This window comes from Dama dama, chromosome 6 (genome assembly GCF_033118175.1).
Source record: "Dama dama isolate Ldn47 chromosome 6, ASM3311817v1, whole genome shotgun sequence".
In the NCBI taxonomy this organism is placed as follows: Eukaryota; Metazoa; Chordata; class Mammalia; order Artiodactyla; family Cervidae; genus Dama; species Dama dama.
This window is the reverse complement of record NC_083686.1, coordinates 13,945,450-13,970,924: the sequence shown is the minus strand read 5'-3', so window position 1 is coordinate 13,970,924 and position 25,475 is coordinate 13,945,450. Positions and strand designations below refer to the sequence as shown.

The window sequence follows — 25,475 nt, the reverse complement described above, 5'->3', positions numbered from 1 at the left end:
TCCTGCCATCTGAGGGCACCGTGGCCCCCCTGTGAGCCCCAGCACCCCCAGCGATTTGGTTTCCCTGGGTACATTCTGCAAAGGCTGGGCTGGGAGCTGTGGAGGCACTGCCCAGAAGCATAGGTAACTGGATCTGGAGGGAGTCAGATTTCACAGATCAGGCTTCAGCTATGGAGGGCAGGGCCTCTTGAAGGAGGCATCACTGAGCTCCGAGATCCTGCCTCTCTGCATCAGGACCACCCCAACAGCATCATCTCCCACCCCGGTCCCCACATCCCACCTAGGACAGTGGCATGGGGTTCAGCTCCCCATGAGGGGCATGAGAAACCCAAACCCAAGCCGGTCCCGATGGTGCCTGGGGAATGGAGTCGCTCCAGCAAAGAGGCTCGGCCGTGGGGATGAGCATGAGACAGGCATCCCCTCAGCACCTGTCAGCTGATGCAGGTGTTATTGTCGCCATGGGACGGATCCCGGCAGGACAGTTGTCAGGGACAACAGGTACACCCACGTCCAGCGCCCCCCACAGCAAGCAGTCCTGGGCAGGGTGACTTAGAAGGCACAGCTCCTCGGTCCTGACAGTGACCCCACCAGGTGTCGGCATCCCCATTTTACAGAGCAGAAAACTGAGGCTCATGGAGGCAGTGCCTTGCTCAGAGTCCCATAGCTAAGTGGAGATAACATATGTCTAGGTATGTTTGGGCATTCAGACTCGACGTATTAGACACAGGCTAGTCCAGCTCCCTTGCGGCAAGTGGGGAAATGGAGATGGAGGGGTGGATTTCAGGCCCCTAAGGTTTTGGGAAGCAGAGCTGAGGTGAGGATCAACCCTGCCCGCCATGGTTAAATCTTCCACCTGAACCTGAGAAGAGTCACCCTCACCTCCTAGACACCTGGGCCCACCTCGCCTCACTTAGAACCTGCTACTACCTGCTTCTCATGGTTGTTCGGTCCAAAGGTCAGGGTCTGAGACCCTGGGACCTGGATACAGCTCAGGGGTCACCATCAGTGTGCTGTGTACCCTTCCGGGAAAAGTCCAGGTTGTCCTGTGATGGAATAAAGGGCTGAGCTTGATGTTACATGGCCATTGAGGCATTTGTATTTAGGGCTGCCAGATAAAATATGGGGTGTCCAGTTAAAATTTTTTAAACCACTTTCAGCGTGTCTTAAATACTGCAAGTGACATACTAAAAGTTCTTGTTTATCTGGATTCAAATTTAATTAGTGTTCTGTATTTTTATTTGCTAAATCTGAAAGTTCTCTTTGTGGTCTAATTTGGATAATCCAGGTATTCTTATTCAGCAAACATCGTTGAGAGTAACTTTGGCTGTAGGTTGGTGCAGGACAGGGTCACTTTAGGGAGGGAGAGGCCGAGTTGGTTTGAAAGAGAAAGACGACTGTCCTCCTGCAAAGCAGCTACCAGTCCTGTAGGCCCATGTGGTCAAAGCAAAGAGCTGAATCTCCATAGGATACAGTTGTCATGGAAACCAAATCTGATCTCCTCGCTGATGGCATCTCTGGCCAATTACTGGGCTTCTCTCTTTCCATCTGTAAGTAGCTCAAGTGGACCTGCCGCGCAATGAGATTGGATGTGTGTGGTGGTGGCGGCTTAGTCGTCAGGTTGTGTCTGACTCTTGCAACCCCATGGACTGTAGCCCACCAGGCTTCTCTGTCCATAGGATTTCCCAGGCAAGAATAGTGGAGTGGGTTGCCAAGCATCAAGTGTGTACAAAGACCAAGTACAGAGCAGGCCTTCAGCAGCACTAGTGTAGTAGCTATCACTCTGGCTGACCACCTGCCATAAAAATGCCCAGAGACACCCCATCAGTGTTTGCTGAGCAGAGAGAAAGACGCTGGGATCCTCTGCCAGGACTCCAGCCAGACTGCACACGGACCTCTGCAGGGTTACAAGCTGGCTTCCCCCTCTAGAAACAGTGTTCACTGGGGCAGATACTGCCCTCTGTCCCCCCCAATTCTTCTCTACCCCCTTCTTCCTCACTAACCCAACCCATCTTTGCTCTGGGCAGCCCTGTTTTCAGCTAAAACTACATTTCCCAGGCTCCCTTGCAGCTATCTTGACTAAATGCTGCCACCTTGGTCCCTGAGATGCAAATAGAAGTTGCTTTCTGGAAATTCCTTCCAGAAATTGGGACTTTCTGGAAGCTCTTTGTAAAAAGAGGCAGGCCAGCTGTTACCCTCCCTGCTTTGCCCCCATCCTGCCTGGAGCACAGACGCAATGCTGGAGGTTGGGGAGCTACCTTGTGGGCAATGCATGCACACACAAGAACTGCTGTCCTAGCCCCCACTGCTCACCACTGGACCATTTGTTATGTGGTGAGGCCACTGTGGTCACGTCTTTGTTGCAGGCAGGCAGACCTAATCCCTGATGTCTACACCCCTGTCTGCAGGAACCACCATGATCACCCCTATTTTGCAGATGTATATTGATTAATAGCCTATAAAGCCCTGCAGCAGCCCTGTAACAAACACAGTTGGGTCCCAATTTCATCCCTTGTCCTTGCCACCCCAAGGGGCACACTGGCCAGCCTTCCAACCTTAGCCTTCCCTGCCCTAGGCTCTTCTGGTCTCCTGTGTTCCCCATGTCATCTGCATAGCAGGCAGGAAGGAAAAGGAATTAACCCCTCCCAGAAGTCATCCTCTAGCGAGTCTGAGGGGAGTTGGTGGATAACTACCCCATTTCCCAGGCCACTGAGTGGGATGCTCTCAGGGGTGTGTCCCACCCTGGCTCCCAGAATTTCCCCGGGGGCTCAGCCACAGTATCTTGCTTGGACAATGTGCCCCCTCAAGTCTGTCCTCCCCTCCCTGTTTCACTTCCCCACTCCTCTACCTGGCATTACCTCCCAAACAACCTGCTTGCCTGCAGGTCAGCTTCTGGGGTCTGGCTGTATTACTTCATCTTCACCCCACCCCTTGTGGTTGATGGGCAGCGCTAGTGTCCTTATAATTCAGTAGAGGAAACCAAAGTGTACATATACCACGGAGACTCACCATGAGAGGGAGGGGTGGGTATAGGCTCAGGGATGCTCGGCACGAGGGCTCCGAGAGCAGGTGTGTGTGGTACTCACTTTCTGTGCTTGCAGAGGCACACATACTCCACCACATCTTCCCAGATCAAAGCTGCTCAACTTACAGTTCTTGGGAGCAGTACTTACAGGGCAGACACTGCCAAGCCCAAGACAAAAAGACAGACTGAGTCTGTTGTGCAGACACACACACGTGCATGATTTATTTTCTTCTGGGTCAATAGAGTAGACAGCTCTCCTGACTCATCCTTGCTGTCCCATCCTCAGGGCCCAGGATCCTCCACTCTTCTTCCACCGAGGGAGATGGCTCTTTGGAAGCTAACCTCTGTGCGCCCGGGATGCATCCTGGGGTCCCCACTGGTGAAAGGTGGGCACTGCTTTATGCTGCAGAGTTGGGAAGGGAGAGAAGACAGTTTACTACCAGGAAAAAGCTGTGGAGCCCAAGGGCCTCTTCAGATGGAGCCCAATCCATGTCTGTTCTGCTTATCTCAGATGCTCCTGGAGAGACAACTGTGTCCTGGATGGAGAAGTGGGACAGGGTCCTGGAAGAGGGGGCCCTGAGAGGAGGGCCTGCCTGGTACCCCACGCACACAGCTCAGGCTCAGATAGGATGGCTGAGTCACATCATGCTGCATGCGTGCTTAGTCGTGTCCAACTCTTTGTGAACCCGTGGACTTAGCCCGCCAGGCTCCTCTGTCCATGGAATTTTCCGAGCAAGAATCCACTGGAGTGTGTTGCCACTTCCTTCTCCAGGGGATCATCCTGACCCAGGGATCAAACCCCTATCCCCCATGTCTCCTGTACTGGCAGGCGGATTCTTTCCCACAGGGCCACCTGGGAAGCAGGTCACACCATGAGCCCTGATTTACTCCCCAGTGTCACCCTCTGAGACCCAGAATTCCATGAGATTGTAAAACATCTCCTTGAATTTCTGGCTTCCCAGCACTGAGCCCTGGGCTCAAAGGACATCCCAGGATGGAGTGAATACTGAGTGGGTTGAGGGGAACTTCAGGAAGTAGAGTACCCAACTGTAGGAGCAGAGAAGCAGCTGAACATTCAAAACTGCTTCCTGGACATTACCTGACGCCAGCTGAATTGACAAATTTGGAGCCAATGATCAAGAAACGCTGTCTGAAAGCTGACCTTCTTTCATGTTATACTGTATCCTGTATACACATTACACAGGCACCACATGCCATGCCTTCCATCATGCCTTCCCTGGGAAGGACACCCATGTGAACACACACCTCGACATTAACCAACCCCCGCAGCATCTTTCGTCTGTTCCCCAGAGTTGCCGGTGTCACGACTGCAGTAAGAGGATCCGATTCACAAGGTGAGGAAGAGGCCACAGGGCGGGAGAAAGAGTAGGGGCCCATGGGCTTGTCAAGACTGTGAGAACACGCCTCCCACCTGCTTCCCGCATCCAGCTGGAACCTGAGCCTGGGTAACCCTTCTCTCTTAGGAGCACTCACCACCTGGCACCTCTCCCTCCCTAAATCTCACTTGTCTAATTGATTCTTGGGACAGGGCTGCCAGGTTGCTGGATTGGGGTGAGAAGAGTGAGGCAGGTCCTAGGCAGTGAGGCGCCCTTGGACAGTGGCTGTGCACCTTCTCTTCTTCCTTCCCTCCCCCTTTCTTCCCCATCCTTGCTTGAGAGCATCTGCCCTGGCCTGATTCCACGGGGATTTTGATGTTGTTGTTGTTCAGTGGTGTCCGACTCTGCAGGCTGGGCAAATGCTCTCAAGCAAGGATGGGGAGGAGAGGAGAACGGAAGGAAGAAGGGGAGGGGCCTCCAAGCTCCTGAAGCAGCAGGACCTGCTCCATCCCTCTCATTGCCAGGGCCCTTGGCCTTGAGGCTTAGCTATTTATGGAGCGGGGATGCTACACCTTGTACCTGATGTGGTGTGTTCTGGAGTCACTGCTTCTCCGTGATGGTGAAACCCCAGGGGTCCCCCACCTCAGCGTGAATTAGCAGGGGACTGGGGTGCCGTCCCATTCGTAAGAAACAGATAAGCTGACAATGAACAAGTCCAGCTGTTTCTCGCTGGCACCCGGCTGGTGGTTGCCAGTAGTGCACCAGTGAGGTGGTACCAGGTCTGAAAGTATTGAAATCTGCCAGACTGACTGGTACACAGCCACTGTCCTAGGGCCCCTAAGTGCCTTGGAACTGCCCCCTTCCCCTTGCCTCATTAGAGCAACATGGCAGCCATGTCCCGAGAAGTTCCCCCTTGTTAATGACTTTTACCACCACCTTGGGTTTCCCAGGTGGTGCTAGTGGTAAAGAACCCGCTTGCCAATGCAGGAGACATAAGACATGTGGGTTCAATCCCTGGGTCCGGAAGATCTCCTGGAGGAGGGCATGGCAACCCACTCCAGTATTCTTGCCTGGAGAACCCCATGGACATACGAGCCTGGCGGGCTACAGTCCATGGGGTTGCAGAGCTGGACACGACTGAAGTGACTTAGGACATATCACTCACCACCACCTCATTCATAAACAAAATGGCAAGATGTGAACAGTAAAAACTTCTAGGGAAGGGATTGGGCAGAGTTGTGGGGAGTGAAGAGGGATGTTCACATTTTATGTTCCTCCAAACAGTCATGTTTAGATATTTATAATGAAGTGGTACTCATGGCATTTTCTTCAGAGAAGGGTGTAGGCACCAGGCCTGCATGAGACACAGCCATGAACACTCTCTGTGCCCTCCCTCACCTCTCCCCACCAGGTGGACCTCTGGGCCCTTCTTTGTCTCAGGAGTTTGGGACTGTCCTCTTGGGTCCTCCCCCTGTCAAGTCCTTCTAGAAGCCCACCTTCCACAGATAGGGAACTGCCTCGCCCCTGAGTGCCCACGGCATCTTGTCCATGGGGGGCAGCTCTCCTCTGGGACACATTGCACCCCAACAGTCTAGTGACTGAGGGTCTGTCCAGGCAGTTAGAGCTGGAGGCCAGGGGCTTCTCCATATTTTCATCCCCTGGAAGCACCCAGATCAGGGGCTGACCCCCAGTGGGTACTGGACTTAGGATGACAGTATCACCATTCATCACCAAGACTGGATATGCTGGCCATGCAAGACGTAGGCTAAGTGAAGAAATGAGGAGTGCAGGCATGACTAAGTGAACGGACAGGAATGTCTGGGCTTCAGTTTCACGGACCAGTGAGGACCTGGAGGAAGCATGTGTGAGGCCAGAGGAGGGGGAGAGGGTCTGCCCCGGATGGCAGGCTCACCCGTGTCCATTACTCGCAGGCCGAAGTGGGACAGCATGATGGCCGTGTTCAGGTTCTCAAACTCCTTCTCCAGGACGACCCCATAGGTCTTCAGGCCGGCCAGCTCCACCTCTAGCCGCTGCTGTTGGTTCTGAAAGGAACACCAAGGTGTTCGTATGGCTAGCCCCAAAACTTTCCAACGGAATGAACAAATGAATGAGTAGCTGAATGAATGAGTAAATAAGCAAGTGAATAAATAAGTACATAACTATGTATCTAAGTGAGGAAGTAAATAAATGAACCAATAAATAAGTACATAATTATAAGGAAATAAGTCCACATGTAAATAAATAGGCACCAAGTGAATAAGTAATCAAATAAGCAAACAATTAGACAAAAAGGGTCTTGCAGCTGCTCTTGTAGGGCACACACAGAAGCCATAAACATAGTCAATCTCCCCTCCCTGAGTCCAAGGAATAAACAGCTGTCCCACTGACAGAGCACCACCCCCTTGTTAAAAATACTACTTGGGGCTGGACTCTTCATGTCTCTCAGTATCTCACCTGCCCTCCTGCCCAGGTGGTGTCCCTGCCTCCTGTTATATAAGTAGGCCTGGAGAGTGAGCTCCCTGAGGGTCAGGGAGCTGCCCCAGCCCCACGGCCAGGGAAAGGAGCCCAGACCCACAGCTGGGCCTGATTTCCGAGTTGGTCCTTCTCTGGCTCCCATCTGCAGGGTCCCCAGCCAGGATGCCCCGGGATGGGGCAGCCCCAGGGCAAGGGCAGGATTTGCAGATCAAGTGTGACTGTGAGCCAGGCCCTCAGCCCCTCTCAACATCCCTGGCAAGGTAGACGTGGTTGTCCTCCTCTAAGACGTGGGCTGGGAGCTCAGCGAGCCGCTCTGCTAAGAAGGGCCCAGACCGTAAGGGACACCCCCTCCCAGCCCCACCGTTCACACCCTCCCCACCGGCCAGGCTGCTGAGCCAGGGGCCCTGGCTGGGCTGACAGCCAGGGACCTGTGTCAGGTGGGCCATCGCACAATAACTGGGGTGTTCCCTTTTATTTTTTTGTTTTAAACACTCACTGTTCTTTAATAACTACACTCAAAGGAGTGTGGCAAACCAGGGGGCCCAACATGGGCAGCGGGCCAGGGACATGCAGAAATAGCAGGCCAGATGCCACGGGGCAGCGTGGATGGCCTCGGAGCCGTGAGTGAAGCCAGCAGGCAGCACAAGAAGGCCCACGGCACGATTTCTGCCCCTCGGAAATACTCTGTATGTTACAGACAGACACTCCATATTTTACAAAAATATGCAACAAGTGTGCTCTAGCAGGAACCGTGCGGAGGGAAGCGGCACCGTGGCTTTCGATGTGTTCTTTTAATTGGACCACGTGGTCTTCCTCTCCAGCTTCCTGGCCCACCAGGCCGGGCCCTGAGCTGAGCAGCGGGCTACAGAGATGGGGACTGGCTGCTTCCCTCCGGAGCGCCTCACCTGGAACTCCAGCAGCTGCCTCTGCAGGGCCTCCTGCTCCGCTTGCCCTCTTTCTAGAGTCTTCCTCAGCTCTCTGAGCTCAGATTCTCTGACTGGGAGGAAGGCGGAGAGAAGACCAACTTTATCTGTTCCTTTCCACCCAAAACTTCCCCTTTTCTTTGAACCACACCTCACATGGGCAACATTTGGGACCCTAATATGTGCAGGTGACCTCAAAACCCTTTTAAATAGAGTTAACTTTGTCCCTTGATAACGGAAAGGACATCTATCCATTGGAGGAAATGTGGCAAATACAAAAAGGAATAAAGAAAAACACCCTCCTCTTGCCTGCCAGAGATAACCACAGCTAACATTTGCATGGATTCATGCATGTGTAGATTTATATAGTTGAGATCATAAGGAAGTTATGAAGAACATGGGTCTTGAAACCCAAGGACTTGGATTTAAATCTCAGCTCACTATCTGTGCAACCACGCGCAAGTTACTCAACCTCTCTGTGCACACTTTTCTTATCTTTAAAATGAGGTGATACTATAACCGACCTCACAGTACCTTTATGACAATTAAAAGGTAGTTATTATAAACTTCTGACTTGTACCTGGCTTATTGGAAGCCCTCAGTTATTTCCCATCTGATTATCTTTATTTATTGCTATTCTCCTAATGTTAATACCAACCTTTTATTTTTCCCACTTAATATTATAATATAACCTATTAGGTAGGCTATTCTTCCTACGATTATAAAACCCTCAGTCACCAAAGTTACTAGCGAGTGGTGGAACTTGACTACTCACTTTGCATAAGCTTAAAAATGAACTCTTGCAAGAAACACAAGTCAAATGAAGCAAAACCCTTCTCTGGAATCAGGCCTCCGAGAAGAAGCGGGTCAGGATACTCGGCTTCCTCCTCTGGGTCCCCTTTGTTCAAATTCTGACCTTCCTCTCCCTCCAAAAGCTCCAGATGCTTCAAGCACTCAGCAGAGTCTTTTTCAAATTCCCCTAAAAAAGCAAAGAAACCCCATGTCAAAGGTCAGCCCCTGAGCACAAGATGAGTGGCTCTTCTGGACCTGGCCCTCTCTTCAGATGCGGGCAAGCCCCTCCGTCCCAAGCCCCCCTCCCTGTGCCAGGTCCCCAGATGTAAAAGAAGAATGCACTGGGACTGGTGCTGAGTGGAGGCCAGCGGGCAGACTTCCTGGAGGAGGGGGTCCTTGGCTGAGACCGGTATCTTTTTTCCAAACAATTTTGAGATCTAATTCACATACCATACAATTTACCCATTAAAAGGGTATAATTCAATGGTTTTTAGTATACTCTAAAATATTTAGTATATTTAGTATATACGTGCAATCACCACAACAATCATTTTTAGAATATATTCATCACCACCCCAAGAAAATCTTGGTTCCTTTCAGCCATTACCTCCCATCCCCCACCACTCCCTCAACCCTGTGCATATGTGCTAAGTCACTTCAGTCATGTCTGACTTTGTGACCCCATGGACTGTAGCCTGCCAGGCTCCTCTGTCCATGGAATTTTCCAGGCAAGAATACTGGAGTGGGTTGCCATGCCTTCCTCTAGGGGATCTTCCCAACCCAGGAATTGAATCCGTACCTCTAATGTCTCCTTCATTAGACAGGCAGGTTCTTTACCACTAGCATCACCTGGGAAGCCCCAACCCTAGGCAGCCATTTGTCTGCTTTCTGTCTCTACAAATTTCCATATTCTGGACATTTCATATACAGGAAATCCTACAATATGTGGTCCTTTGTGACTGGATTTTTAACTTACCATGTTTTCAAGGATCATCTATGTTACAGCACAAATCAGTACCTCACTCCTTTTCATGGCAGAATAATATTCCACTGCACGGAAGGACCACATTTTGTTTATTCATTCATCAGTTGATGGATGTTTGGATTGCTTCCACCTTGGGGCTACTATGAACAATGTTGTTACGCACATCCATAGTGTTGTGTGAACATACATTTTCAGCTCTCTTAGGTACATACCTAGGAGTGGAATTGCTGGATCCTATATTGGGTGGGCCAAAAGTTCATTCGGGTTTTTCAGTAACATCTTATGGAAAAAACTGAACAAACTTTTTCGCCAACTCAATAGTAACTTTATGCTTAACCTTTTGAGGAACTATCAGACTACATTCCAAAGTGGCTGCCCCACTTGACATTCCCACTGGCAGTGAATCAGGGCTACAATTCCTCCCCGTCTTCTCCAAAACTTGCTATTATTCACCTTTTTGTTAGGACTTTGGAGGGTGAACAGGAGGGAGACCAGGTGCACAGAGGGGGGAAAACCATGCCTAGAGAAGGGCAGCTTGAGGGGAGAGACTAGGAGACTGCAGAGAACAGAGCTCTGGGGACCATTAGCAGTGTGAGATTCCTGGGAGGTAAGTGGGGTAGGGAACTGGTCCGCTTATCCGCTACAGCCCCCAAGCTCATAATAATAATAGTAGACCCCAGAGTGTGCCGAGCATCACAGAATTATCTTGTTTCCTTACAGCAGCCCCTTGAGGTCAGTAGTATTATCATTATTCCAAATTTTGCACTTGAAAAAGACAAGGCAGTGGGTAGAAAATTCAACCAAGGTGATAAAGGCACTAAGTGGCAGAGGAGGGTTGCAAACTCAGGTCATTCGTGGTGACAGGGCTCTGCCCACCTAAGATATCACAAAGGCAGGGATGCCTACTGTCATCACAGAAAGGAGACAGCAAGAATTAAACCCCCAGAGCCCCCTGTGGAGGCATAAGGCACCCTAGTGGTTGCCCAGAAATGGGGCGTGACTGCTAACGGTACGGTGCTGTCTGGGCTGATGGAAATGTTCTAAAGTGGTTGCACATATCTGGGAATATGTGGGAAACCACTCTCAGTGGGTGCGTTTTATGGTGTGTGAATTAGATCCCAGTAACACGGTTAAAACAATGAGCTCTGGGCCCTGGCTTCCCATCTGTGCCACACCCTGGTTTTGGTGAGAGGAAAGAGAGAGCTGGGGAGGAGACAGCCTCTTCTAGGGCTGGAGCAGGCGATTCCTGGGCTTACACTCGCCTTGAAGGGCACCGTGAACCACGTGAGATTCAGCTCCAAAGGGACTGATGGCTAATGCCCCCTCCCATCAGCACTGAGACTCAGAGACCCAGAGACTCAGACAGTGCAGCTGCCCGAGACCCTGATTTCCAGCAATATCACAGCAGTTAAGGGCAGACGTGGAAACGCTCTCGAGAGCTTGACTGTTAACATAAAACTTGCAGGCTGTTTAAAGGGAACTCTAAGCAAGGTGTGCCCATGTCTGTTTCCCTTTAAATAACTTTAGAGGTCCTCGGAGAGTTACATGGAATCACAGCCACATGTATCTACAGCCTCACATCTCCCAGCACATGATTTTATAGATTTTGAAATGAGCCGTAATCCTCTCCAGCGGGTAATTTACATGGTATAACTCTAGGTATCTGAGCTCACGCATTATACTCAATTATAAGTAATGAGATGCATTTTCACCTTCACTGCCATTATTCACCTTCAACAAGACATTACTGAAGATAGTTTATTGCCTTACAAACCCCAGATGAAGATCAGCCTCCTGTAGATCTGTGCATTCCTTCATCAAATGTCTATCAAGAATCTACTATGAGCAAGAGATATGTCCTAAACCACATGGCTCCCTCCTTCCAGGACAGTAGACATGTGTGTGTGTGTCTATGTGGGTGTGTCTGTGTGTGTCAGCATGTCTGTGTGTAAGCTTGTCTTGTGTCTCTGCATGCATGTGCACACGTGTGTACACGGTGATGGAACAGGAGAAGAGGAAGATAATTTCTAACCAAAGGGTACATGCTGGAGGCTCAGGAGCACCCCTTTCCCCCAAGTTTGGGACCAGGAACAACCTTCCTAGGGGAGGTGGCATCTCAGGGGCACCAAGTGGGCACAGGCTCTGATGTCCATCCTCGGAAGAGTCCTGTGAAGCGAGCAGTTCATCCTTATGTTACAGATGCAGTGGTGGAAGCAGAGAGAGGTTAAGTGATTGGCCCCAGGCCACTCAGCAAGCAGGGTGCAGAAAAGAGGCTTAAATCAGGTCTATTTCTGTTTTAACAACAGTAAAGAATAGGTGGGGGGGGGCCTCGGCGACAGGGGCCGGAAGTGACGCATGTTCCGCCTTTCCGCGTCCCTCGCGGCGGGCGTCGGGGCTGAGCCGCGCACTCGGATCAGAGGCTTTGCGGTCAACGGCTTATTTGCGGGCCCCGCCGCAGCCGACCCGGCTCTTGGGTGGAGAGACGATGGTGGGCCGGAACAGCGCCATCGCCGCCGGCGTGTGCGGGGCCCTTTTCATCGGTTACTGCATTTATTTCGACCGCAAGAGACGGAGTGACCCCAACTTCAAGAACAGGCTGCGAGAACGAAGAAAGAAACAAAAGCTTGCCAAGGAGAGAGCTGGGCTTTCCAAGTTACCTGACCTTAAAGATGCTGAAGCCGTTCAGAAATTCTTTCTAGAAGAAATACAGCTTGGTGAAGAATTATTAGCTCAAGGTGAATATGAGAAGGGTGTGGACCATCTGACAAATGCAATTGCTGTGTGTGGACAGCCACAGCAGTTACTGCAAGTGTTGCAACAAACTCTTCCACCACCAGTGTTCCAGATGCTTCTGACTAAGCTCCCAACAATTAGTCAGAGAATTGTAAGTGCTCAGAGCTTGGCTGAAGATGATGTGGAATAAGAAACAAATATCAACATAATGATATCAATTAAAACATATTTTTAAAATCTTAACTCGGAAGATGATCGGCTCTGGGGGAGTAAGGGCAGATGAGCTTGTTATGGACTGTCCTCCACAGTGAAGTCTACCAAAGTTAATTTTTACTTTGTGTAGATCCATTTGTCTGTTTTATTTATTTTTCCCAGTGAAAAGTGTATTTTGATAGAGAGCTTTTCATTTTATAAATACACTATGAATTACTGAAATATGCATTTTGTTTATTCCTAAAATGTGTAATTAGAATGTACATATAACATCCCATTACTTACATTAAAAATACCCACCCAGTGCTCGGTTTTGAAAGATAGGCCCAAAAAAGTGTAGAAGAAAACTGAAGAATATACTTGTTTTGCTCTACATCAGAAAGTTGGCTGGAAACTTGTGTTGATCAAAACTGAGCATTAAAATAAGAGATTATTTCTTTCCATTTAATCTCTTAAATATGTGTAATGTGCTGCTATGCTATAATAACAACTTCACCCCCACCCTTGAAATGTTTTCTTTAAATCAGTGGGTTTGATGTGTTCTGGATATTTATCTCGTATTTTAGATACATGTAGTTGCAGATAGCACCAGGAATTAGACGTCTGTACATTCTTAATCTGGCTGAGTAAGCTTTACCAGTTAATGTCTGCCCACTTGCCTCATATATAAACTGAGGAAATGGGTCTGCTAATTCAGCTTCTGATGCCTTTGGTTCTGTGCAGCATTTTCAGATCCCTCTTTCTGAGGGAAATACCTGTTTGGGCCGCCAGCCCTTGCATTGTTTATACTCTGAATTTTGCATGCTTGCCTGACTTAGCATTTCTGAATTGGTTTTTTAAAAGGCATAACGTGCTGATTTTCACTGAAATCATGTTTCTGTCACTGCTTTTGTAAGTTAACCTGAAACGTAACCTTCACGGTGACTGGGACGATATGCTTGTAAAAGTGTTTGTTCCCTTTTGCTTTTCTCCTCAGTGTACCTCCTTAATCCCCTACCAGCCCTTATCTTGTATGAGAATAAGGTGTAACTTTGTGGCTGAAGACTTGAATGAAGATAATGGGACCTTTTATTCTCTAAATAGTGACATATTATCTGCAGCCACAGATTGAATATCAGACCTAAGAATAAAGATCCTTGGTACTTAAAAAAAAAAAAAAGAATAGGTGGGAAAAAATTCACCCCCTAGTTCTGCACCTGACATGATGATTGAGTATCTTCCCTAGTCCAGATCACACCTCTGACTTCACATATTTCCAATCATTGCAGGGTCTCTGTCTTCTGTGAGTCTCCTTTCATTCCAGTGCAAGACGTTTTAATGGAAAGATGTTGTATTAATCCACATACTTCAGTTTCTTTGGGACAGAGCTCTGCCTTATTCTTTCTGTGTCCCTAGCACCTGGCTCAGTGCCAGGAGGGAATAAGTACCCAGGAGTTATTTGTTGAACATATTCATTCATTCATGCTTCTACAGATACACAGTGAGTACTGGCTATGAGTGTCAGGCAAGGCTCTAGATCCAGGGGATAATACAGTGACTAAAACGGGGAATAAATCCCCGAACATGAGGGGCTTGTATGCTGGTGGGAGACAGCAAACAATAACAAAGATGGACAAATGAAAGAGGCCGATAGGAGATGATGGAATCAGGGAGGGAGAGAAAGCTGGAGAGGGGCCCAGGGAGGGGCAGGAGGTGCGCAGCAAGGCCAGGGCTGGCCTCCTGGGAAAGTGAAGTCGCTCAGTCATGTCCGACTCTTTGCGACCCCATGGTCTGTAGCCCACCAGGTTCCTCCGTCCATGGGATTTTCCAGGCAAGAATACTGGAGTGGGTTGCCATTTCCTTCTCCAGGGGATCTTCCTGACCCAGGGACTGAACCTGGATCTCCCGTATAGTAGGCAGACGCGGCCTCCTGGGGAAGAGGTCAGCTAAACAAGACAAAGGTCAAGGGGAAAGGCGAGGCTTGCAGGGACAGGCTGAGTGCTCCAGGCAGAGAGGATGCTGTGCTCAGGCCTGGAGGCCACATAGGGCGGCAGCAGAAGGTCTGGGAGCCATTAAGGAGGCCGCAGGGTTCCAGGAGGTTCTAAGGCCCCTGAGGGGTGGGGCCAGAGCAGAAGGGCCCTTGTCAATTAAGAGGCAAGTCTATCTGCGCTTCCTTGGAAGACCGACTCCCCTCCCACACACCTACCTAGCATTAAGAGTGTTTGAATAGACCCTGCCTTAAAATTAAATTTAAATGACAAGGAGTCTCTGGGCTGTGGGATGGTGAACTCCTAGCATAGATGGAGGCAGGGTTTGCCTTGCCGCATTAAGCTGGTTGGGCTTCCCTAGTGGCTCAGCGGTAAAGAATCCACCTGCCAGCGCAGATGTGGGTTTGATCCCTGGGTTGGGAAGATCCCCTGGAGAAGGAGACGGCTTCAGTTCAGTTCAGTTCATTCATTCAGTCATGTCTGATTCTGCGACCCCACGGACAGCAGCACGCCAGGCTTCGCTGTCCATCACCAACTCCCAAAGCTTGCTCAAACTCATGTTCATCCATTTGGTGATGCCATCCAACCATCTCATCCTCTGTCATCCCCTTCTCCTCCTGCCTTCAATCTTTCCCATCATCAGGGGCTTTTCCAATGAGTCAACTCTTCACATCAGGTGGCCAGAGAAATGGATACCCACTCCAGTATTCTTGTCTGGGCAATCTCATGGACAGAGGAGCCTGGTGGGCTACAGTCCATGGGGTGGCAAAGAGTCGGACACGACTGAGCGACTAAACAACAGCTGAGCTGGTTACCTGTGAGGTTCTGCAGGTGCTGCTTCCCCAGAAGGTGCTCCCTCTTGTTATGCAGGGAACTGAAGAACTGCCTGCAGGTCGGACAGTACAGGTCATTGTTCTCATCGCCCTGTGGACAGAGAGAGTTCCTGGTGAGCAGGGGGGAGGCACAGGGATCCTGCCTTCTCTGAACATAAGTGTTAAAGTGTTAGTCGCTCAGTTGTGTCTGACTCTTTGTGACCCTGTGGCCTGTAGCCCGCCAGGTTCCTCTGTCCATGGGATTCTCCAGGCAAGAATACTGGAGTGTGTTGCCAATCCCTTCCCAAGGGATCTTCCCAACTCAAGGATTGAATCCAGGTCTCCTACACTACAGGAAGACTCTTTATTATCTGAGTCACTAGGGAAGCCCCCTGTTTGAACATAAAATTAGCTTAAAATGGCAGATGGGCTTCAGGTGGGTCCAGCCGTGTCCAGCTAGTCCCTTTTCCACCTGTGAAATCACCGGCTGGTTTGGGGCTTTTCTGAGCACAGCTGAGAATTTCAATTCACCCCAAGGTCTGTGTCACTGGGTGGGGGAGAGAATATTAGGAATGTGGCAAAGAGGGTACAACAGGCAGTGTTTGAGAATTGGCGGTTATAGAGCACTAGCAATTAGCCACGATAGTGGTGGTCAGGCTCTCTGGCCCTATGTCCTTTCCCTCTCACCCTACATCCTGTAAACCATGACTGCATGGTTATGTAATGGCTGAGATCATCCATAGCACTGTGCACATACATCATGATGTAATTGCTTGGCCGCGTGCCGCCTTTGTTCCTGTATACTTATATAAGCACCACCCGGAACATCCCTTGCTGATGCATCAGCCATGAGTGAACAGAGCATGTCTGCAGTTCCTACAGTTCCTTGAATTTTCTTCCAGCTTCCCTGCATGCATCTTGCCTACCTTGGGTTCATCGATTAGTGAGACAGTGGTATTATCTGAGTCCACGACCAATTCTGAGTTTTTCACATGTTCAGAGTTTACTTCGCAATCCTGAACAAACTCTAAATGACTAAATGACAAAGATGTGTCTTTTTATCAAAACACATATGCACCAACCTGTAGGTGCTTGCCTATCCATGGGCCACTTCTGAAAGATGCACCAGAAACTGGTCATAGTGGACACCTGAGGATGCAGGGACAGGGTGGGTGAGGGAGGGACTGGGTCTCTGGCTGAGCAGAAACCCACCTTGTACTGTAAACCTCTGTGCACTGTTTGCATTTTTAAAACCGGGCACATGTATTATTTTTAACAGAAAAATAATTTTAAAAGAGGTATACATATTTGATTACATGTATTAATTCCGAGATATAAAAACTTGCCAAGATCTGACAAGAGATGGGTCCTAGCAAAGGCCTGAAGTGTCAGCTCTTAACATCCCCTCATAATCAAGCTTTGAGCTACATAAGGTTATGAGGAAGGCCAGCCTCAGACTACCAGGTGCTGGACTAAGGTCATAGGGTGGGTAAGGAAAAAAAATGAGGTTCTGGAGCAGCATGGTGCCTGCTGTCATTCATCCATGGTGGGTGGGGAAAATGGTAGTGATGTGAGCCTGGCAGGGAGATGGAGGCCAAGTCACGGCAGGCACTGGGAGCCAGTGCGGGCTCCAGGGAGAGGATGGTTGGGCTGGTGGGGGAGTAGCTGGATGGGGGAGGGGCTGCTGGGCGGGGGAGGGAAACTCCACTCACGTGGCTCCTGCCATAGCGGCTCCAGCCTGGGTCACAGAGGGGCTGGCCTTTCCAGGTGGACAATTAACTCAGGAAGTCCTTTGCCCTCTGAGTCTCAAATCATCATCTAATGATAAAGAATGTTATACTTAAAACAATGTTTAAAGTTATTATGAATGCATGTTGAAAGTAATAGAAAAGGGATGCATAAAAAGTCAAAGGTATCCAACATTCCATTTCTAGGCAAAAGCTTCTTGGGTAGCCTTCCAGAAAGTTTTGATATAAACTCATTTGTGTGTGTCTGTGCTTAGTCACTCAGTCTGACTGTTTGTGACCCTATGGACTGTAGCCCACCAGGCTCCCCTGTCCAAGGAATTTTCCAGGCAGGAATACTGGAGTGGGTTGCCAGTTCCTATTCCAGGGGATCTTCCTGACCCAGGGATGGAACCCACATCTCTTGAGTCTTCTGCATTGGCAGGCGGGTTCTTTGCCATGGCGCTACCTGGGAAGCCCCATAAATGCATCTGTCTGGCCGCTTAAGATTTACTTTCATTTGTTCTTCATTTGTTAAATATCCATTTCATCATTACTTAAAACTCAAAGGGGAAGCGCCTATGAATTACATCTTAGCTTGGGCATCTGACAATCCAGGTCCCCACCACCCTGTCCTTGACCCTATACGCACATTTGTCTGTTCCAGGCGTCCAGAACTGTTCACGGTTCCCCACATGCCCTGAGCTGCTTCCCATCCCCAGGTCTCTGCACGTCCTGTTCCCTAGCCTAGAGCGCCCTCTTTGCTTCATTTCCATCTGGCCAGCATTTTCTCCAGAAATTTCCCATTTCCTCTTCATGAGCATCATCTCAGAGAATCACCTGCCCTGAGACTGGCCCAGACAGCCTCAGGCGGGGTCCCTCTCGTTGTGCACGCATCCCGATCACAGCAGATCCTAGTGTTGTGTGTTGCACACTTACCAGTTCACTCTGGACAGGAGTCATGGGCCGTGCTTCACCCACTTCTGCATCCTGAGTCTGCTGCCCCACCTCCCACTAAGCTGGGCTTCATAAATACTTGTCCAAGGAACCGTCAAAGAAAGGCCTCCATGAGGGACTGATGTGTGAGCCACACTCCAGTGATGCTTGAACCCCTGTGCCCAGATGTTTTGTTTCCTGGGCTGCCATAACCAAGTACCACCAACTGAGTGGCTTAGAATAACAGAAGTTCACTCTCACAGTTCCAGAGGCCAGCAGTCTGAAATCAACCTGACTAGTCCAACATTATGATGTGGGCAGGGCCTAGTTCCCTCTGGAGGTTCTGGGAGAAGCTGTTCTTACCTCTTCCAGCCTCTTGGGGTGGTTGATACCTTCTTTAGCTTGGGGCCACATCACTCCAATCTCTGCCAGTGGTCACATGGCCTCCTCCTCTTTGGTGTCAAATCTCCCTCCATCTCCCTCTTGTAAGGACACTTATGACCACATAATTGTCGTTTAGTCGCTAAGTCATATCCAACCCTTTGCGACCCCATGCCAGGCTTCCCTGTCCTTCACTATCTCCCTGAGTTTGCTCAAATTCATGTCCATTGAGTTGGTGACACTATCTAACCCTCTCATCCTCTGCATAATGCCCCTCTCTTAAGATCCTTAACTTAATCACAACTTCAAGGACTTCCCCGGTTTTTCCTATATAAGGTAACATTCACAGACCCCAGGAATTAGAATTCAGATCTCCTTTGGGAGGCACTGTTTCTCAGGGGCCCACACCAAATGAGGCTGATTAGCTTAAAACCACACTCCCCCAGTACTTACATCAACTGCCGAGAAGTCAAGGCCCTTGCCCTCAAATTCATGTCCTGGCACACCTGTTCCTGATAGAAAAACAAACAGCATCATTTTACAAAGCACCTGTGTCAGAAAAGGCCTCAGCCGTGTTGGGAGAGAATCAATTCAAGGGTCAGAGGTGCCTTCTGAGGATGAAAACACTTATCCTAAGAGGTCTCCATGCTTCCTGCTGGAGGATCAGTACTTGACTTCAGTTGCTCAATTTCTGGCTGATTCATGTTGATACATGGCAGAAACCAATACAATTGTAAAGAAATTATCCTTCAATTAAAAATCAATTAATTGAAAACCTCATGGAAAATGCGTAAACATTTTTTTTAAAAAGAGGTCTTAAAATACCTTATTCTAAACCAAGAAGAAACACCAGATACCTCTGATTTCAATTTATAATAAACAACTAGCCAGGTACGAAATGAAGATTAGAGAGAAACAAGGAAAAATATAAACAATTCATTTTTTATTAGCATGGCAGAATCTAGGTGGTCTTTTAAAAAAATTATTCATTATAATTATTAAATTTTTATATAGTAAACTTTTAAAATATACTGTGTTTGCAATAAGGCAGAAATACATCTTGTTTAAAAACCAAGTTCTCTTGGAGTAGCCTTTCCTTGTAACATGGCAACTAGTCATGTGATGACAATCTACAAATAACCACAAAAATAAGAAGGCAATAGGAGACCAACATGGCTGAACAATGGAACAAGATGAGGTGTTCTCTGCTAAGTCTGACAAATGGCATTTTTAGGGAGAAATACATGAACAGAGAATGACAACTGCCCTCTGGGGATCCTTAGCTAGAGGTCTCAGGGCATGATCTGCTTAACTTTGCACATGAGGACCAGCGGCTTCACAACTCCCTTGCAACCTTCCAACACCCCACTTTGTTAATGCCAATTACAAGCTAGACCAGTAGTTTTTAGAGGATTATTTTTATCTGGAGGTGCTTCACTGGAAACAAATATTAAGTGGAAACCCAAGAAGTACAATGGACCAGAGTGGAACTGTCTGTGGACCAACCCGGCTTGTTTCTGTAAATAAAGTTTTATTGGCACACAGTCTCACCCATTTGTTAACATATTGTCTATGGCTCCTTTCCTGCTACAACCATAGAGTTCAGTGGTTGCAACAGAGACCACGGCACCCATAAAGAGTAAAGCATTTACTATCTAGTCTGGATATTACTATCTGGATGGTAAAGCATTTACTATCCAGATCCCTGCTCTGGATGAAGCTATGGTGGGGGGCTCATGCCCCAGAACAAAGGGTACAAAGCATGAATATTTGCTGAACTCACTAGATGCCAAGCTCCTATGGTTCAACTTGCTCAATGAGCACCAGGCCTGATGCTGGGACCTGGGAAGTCCTATCACAGCCCCACTTTCCATATGAGGAAACTGAGGCCCTGAATGCTTTAATGATTTGGGCAAGGTGACAGAGCCAGAATTTGACCCCAGGCATTTGGGCCACTGAGCCCACAACTGATCACTATGGAGACGGTGCTCTGCCAGGCTCAGGTGGAAAGGAGAAGCAGCAAAGTGGAGAACTGAGAGGTTCTGTTGGGATGCCGGTCAGCCCCTAGAATGGGGAATGCAGGAAGAACCCTTAGGAGGGACAGTGATGAGCCTTGGTGAGGACGCCCAGTGCTGCTCTAGGTCATGGGCCCCTTGGTGGGGAACGTGCCACAAGTAGGGTGGAGCTCCTGTCTCTGCCTTAGGCCTGCACCCCTCAGAGGCACACTACAAGGATTTTGGTGCAAGCATTTTTTTTTTTTTTTTTTTGCACAGTGATCCCAGGAAATGCTGGTAGAGGAGAGGGGAAGTGGGTCAGGGGAGAGAGGAAAGCCAGTCGTGCAGGGGTGGGGTGGGGTGGGGCCGGCGCTCGCTGAGCCGAGGCCCAGTCAACAGGGCGCAGTCCCACCAGGAGCCTCTAGGGGGCGCATGGGACACACTTCAGCAAGGCGGGTAGGGGAGACTTGAGGTCTTTATCCGCCATTGTTGCCCTTCTTGCGTGCGCTGGTTTAGGGATGATAAGTGTCTTACTTCCTGGCACATCAGGCATGACTCAGGCTGGGCCAGGCTGAGTCCCTTCACCAGCAGCATGGACTGAATCAGGCGTGTGTTGAAAATGCAGACTCCAGACCTGCTGGGTCAGAACCTGCATTTTAAAAGGCCTCGGGGTGATCCAGGGCACTTTGCATTACTGAGTTTCATAACTCTGGGTTCCTTTCCTCCTCCTAAGGATTAAAATGGAATCACTGTCCCAGCACCACTCTGACATTCCCCAGGAGGAGGAGGGAGTGGGGTGCCTCCTCCGTAATTAGGTACAAGGTGCCTCAAACCCCCCAAAAAAGAGCCACAAAGGGATGATGCCAGCTGCTTTGTGTGGGGGCATGGCTCCTTCCCCTCCTCCAGTTTTGCTCAGGTATAATTGGCAAATTAAAAAATGTGTATACTTAAAGTGTTCAAAGCAGATGACTGGATATAGTATACCTTACCACAATCAAGTTAATTAACACATCCTTCATTTTACATAGTCTTCTTTTCTGTATCTGTGGTGAGAGCACCTTGTTGTTTAGTCACTAAGTCTCTTTTGTGACCCCATGGGCTGTAGCCCACCAGGCTCCTCTGTCCATGGAATTCTCCAGGCAAGAATACTAGGGTGGGTTGCCATTTCCTCCTGCAGGGGATCTTCCTGATCCAGGGATCGAACCTGTGTTTCCCGAGTGGGTACTTATGATCTACTCTCAGCAAATCCAATACACAATGGGGAAAGGACAATCTCTTCAATAAATGATGTTGGGAAAACTGGATAACCACATGCAAAAGAATGAAACTGGACACATCTTCCGCCACACACAAAAATGAACTTGAAATGGATTAAAGACTTAAATGTAAGACCTGAAGCTGAAAAAAAGCTCCTAGAAGAAAATATCAGGAAAAAGCTCCTAGACACCAGTCTTGGCAATGGTGTTTTGGATAGCACACCAAAAGCACAGCGACAAAAGCAAAAAATAAACAAGTTAGGACTATATCAAACTAAAAGGCTTCTGCGCTGCACACTCCAATGAAAAGGCAAGCTACGAAATGGGAGAAGACACCTGCAAACCGTACATCTCCCAAGGGGTTAATACCCCAAATACATAAGGATGTGAATGTTGACAGAGGCTGGGACTAACACAGAGGGCTCTGCAAACCCTCCATCTGCGGTAGAACATCTCATAGCCCCAAGCCTGGGAGACAGCCCCTGCTGCCCACCCTGGCCAGGCTCACTCACCGCACAGCGCCTGCACCTTGAGCTTGGTCCGCCTCCGCAGGAAGGCTCGGTAAGCCTCAGAGTTCTGGTAGGCCTGCAGCTCGCGGATGTAGCGCTGCTTGTCCTCATCCGCCTCACAGACATACCTCTGGAAGAAGGAGCACAGAGATACTGTGAGACTCCCCTCATCTGGAGGGGGCTGGTGGCATCCCCTTGTCCAACTTGCCTTGGTCTCTCTAGGATGGTACCAAGAAGCTATTGCTCATCTTCTACTTGCATACCTCCAGAGATGGAAACCTCGCTACCTAACAGCAAGTTCACGCCTCTTTCGAATGACACAGACCATACAGAAGGTCTTCCTTCCAATCAACTAGAACCTGCCTCCCTGTGGCTTTCACCAAAACTGGTGTGGTCTGATGACTGCAGGGGAGGGTAGCACTATCAGTGGCCCCCCACCCCCACCGTGGGACCTTACACTTCTATTCAATTATGGCAGTGCTTAAGACATCAGGGCTTAACTTTGTGCAGGGTGCTGGGTGGAGAATAGGTGATAAAGAGAGGAATCAGATCCAGCCCCAGGCTACCTCATCTACTATTGTTTTCCCTCCATCTGGAACACTCGTCTCAGCTTTCTTCCCCTGGCCAAATCTTACTTACCCTTCAAGATCTATCACAGAACATTCACCTCCTGGAGAATCTTTCTCTGATGCCCCCAGGTTGGCTCAGGCACCCCCACATTGGATTAGATGCCTCCTGGATACCACCCCCCGGCCCTGGTAGAAACCTCTGTCCCAGACACTCCTCACCGTGTTTTGTATGTGTCCACTTTGGGGGTCCTGGCCCCCTAGACTACGAACTCCTTGAAAGCAGGGACTTGGACTCACCTTCAGCCACAGAGGCTGGCACCAACTGGTGTAACCAAGGGACTGGTGTGTGTGTGTGTAGCCAAAATTCACTCTAAGAATGCTTGTCAAGTAGTTATTATTCACAGTGACTATTTATTTTATGCACCTGGTAATTTGAAATAAATTATCATGTTAAACAAAAAGCTTAAAGCATTGATGTGTTGAACTGGGAGCTTCCCAGGTGGCATGGTGGTAAAGAACCCACCTGCCAGTGCAGGAGATGTAAGAGGTTTGACTTCAATCCCTGGGTCAGGAAGATCCCTTCGAGGAGGGCATGGCAACCCACTCCAATATTCTTGCCTGGGGAATCCCATACACAGAGGAGCCTGGCAGGCTATGGTCCATAGGGTGGCAAAGAGCTGGGCACGGCTGAAGTGACAGCACACACAGGTTGAACTGGTCCTAACAAAGTATGGAGCTGAGCATGGCCTCTTTCCTCAGGCTTCTGGAGCCCCTTTCCACCGGGCACATGGTGCACGGCCTCTGTCCCTTCCTGCAGGGACTTGACTCTACCAAGGAGAGAGCTGGCAATGCTGCAGCAGGGCTTTTCAAACTACGACTTGGAGGAGCTCCAGACACAGCAGCTGGGGCAAGGAGAGAGGGAAGGATTTCTGAAATCATGCAAGTAGCTCAGAGACTCCCTAAAATCTTGGATCAGAGGTTCTGCCCCTCCCTGACCCATAAGAGCTGTCCTATGCTTTGTAATCACCATGCTTATTCCAAAGACAATTGTCATTTTTGTCTCAGCTGCTCAGACTGGAATGTTGGCAGCTTAAGCCACTTGACAGGTGGGGACTAACCCTAACCATCTTCACCCAACTTAACCACGGTGGTTTTGCTTTCATTTCTTTTACATGTTAGCAGGGGTGTGTAGAGAGAACATTTCTTCCCCATTCCTGATGTTTCCTTCTGTAAGCGGGGAGCTTAATCCTGCTGGCCTCTCCAGGGTCACCCTCCCCTCCAGCTGGGAGGAGGGGCTTGTTGAAGGGTAAACTGGGAGCCAGAACCAGAGATGCTCTGTGGAGCACCTCCTCTCTCCTCCCCTGAGACCTGATGGAGACAGACAGCCAGGGCCCCAGGCTGCTCTTGGCCAGAGTCAGAGGCCTGCCCTAACTGTGATGGCCAGGGCTTGTCCAACTGTCTGACTGGCTACTGGAACTACTTCCTGAGTGGTTGCAGATCTGAGTAGCAAAGGGAGGTATTAATTGATACCATGCTCTCAAATTAGGATTTCTCTGTAATAGTTCATTTGAACCAAAGGTTTTCTATGGCAAAAAAAGTTGGAAGTGCAGGGGTTAAAGAAGCTCATCTTAGAGTTTTTGCATTTGACCCAAAGAAATGACACTTTGGAGGCCGCAGGCTGTTCTGGGAAAAGTATGGGCTTTGGGGTCAGACATACTTAGAAGGAGTTTGGGAGGGCTTCTTGTAGGAGGTGACGCCACAGCAGGCATGGCTTGATCAGGGTGACTGGAATGTAGTGGGGACAAGGTGGCAGAAGCTGACATTGGACATAAATGCCATGATAAAAGTGACTCTATCCTCTAACTTGGTGTTGCTTCCTCTGTGACCCCAGAACATACTTCCATAGGAGGTTAACAGGAGCTCTGTGCATAAGGGGCTCCTTGGTGGATTAGTTTGAGAAAGCCTTTCACGAGAGGTGGCAGAGATTCTTGTGCCCTAGCGTGCTGTTTTCCATCTCTCCCTCCACACCTCATTCCAGGAGAGCATGGACCTCGTCTGAAATATTTGAAGTGAATCAAATTATACCAAAAGGCTCCAAAAAAGCCCTGCAGAGGGAAAAATCTATTTCCCTTGATCTGCTCCAGAATTTCCTAAACTTACTGGACAATTTAGCCATCTTTCATGGATTCACCATTCTGCCTGACAGTTTGGGAGACAGTGGATGCCAAAGCCGCAGAGACCAGTAATTGCTTTTAAGGGGTGAGGTGGGAGGCACTGCGTGCCTGCCTTCTGGAACATTCCCTCTGGCTCCTGTATGAAAAGATGGCCCGGGGGGAGCAGCCCCTCATCGAGGCTGCAGACAGCCAGACCCAGTTCTCTGTCCACTCCATGCAGAAGAAGACTTACTTGCTTTTTCTCTTGTGGGAGCTGAGCCCACTGAGCAGCCAGCATCTTCGTGATTTCCGGGAAAGGCAGATTGGGGTGCTGGGCCCTCAGCTGGCTCCTCTGTTCGTTCAGGAATATCACGTAACTGCACCGGGAATGGGACACACACAACAGCGCTGAGCTGCTGCTGGAGGGGAGGCCCCGGGGCCTGCTGCAGCGACTCCCACTTTCAGGTTTTCATGAAAATCAATAGTCATGAGTTTGCCCATGTTTCATTCTAACCAGTGAAATGGAGGCTATTTGAAGATGGGGAACTACTCGAATGGCTGGCTTATCCAGAGACTGATGGAAGACTTAAGAGGGATTCCACCCCCACCATGGGAAAGGCATGAAGACTGGGTGGGCAACTCGCTCAAGCCTACTTGAGCCTCAGTTTCCCCCTCTGTATTATGGACATAATAT

The 25,475-nt window shown here is 49.3% G+C and overlaps 2 protein-coding genes across 2 annotated transcripts; one reads left to right on the top strand and one right to left on the bottom strand.

Moving 5' to 3' along the window:
• Positions 1 to 3,367: 3,367 nt before the first annotated feature.
• Positions 3,368 to 25,145, bottom strand: LOC133058468 (SWI/SNF-related matrix-associated actin-dependent regulator of chromatin subfamily E member 1-related-like). The gene is made up of 8 exons (XM_061145169.1): positions 25,035 to 25,145; positions 22,063 to 22,189; positions 18,754 to 18,812; positions 15,263 to 15,371; positions 8,533 to 8,736; positions 7,740 to 7,831; positions 6,272 to 6,401; positions 3,368 to 3,425 (listed from the first exon to the last, which is right to left on the bottom strand). Exons 1-8 carry the CDS (start codon positions 25,077 to 25,079, stop codon positions 3,421 to 3,423), a joined length of 771 nt encoding a protein of 256 aa, XP_061001152.1. The 5' UTR covers positions 25,080 to 25,145; the 3' UTR covers positions 3,368 to 3,420.
• On the top strand, positions 11,893 to 12,702 carry LOC133058467 (mitochondrial import receptor subunit TOM20 homolog). Its single transcript, XM_061145168.1, has one exon. The coding sequence runs from the start codon at positions 12,020 to 12,022 to the stop codon at positions 12,455 to 12,457; it is 438 nt and encodes a 145-aa protein (XP_061001151.1). The 5' UTR covers positions 11,893 to 12,019; the 3' UTR covers positions 12,458 to 12,702.
• Positions 25,146 to 25,475: the final 330 nt, after the last annotated feature.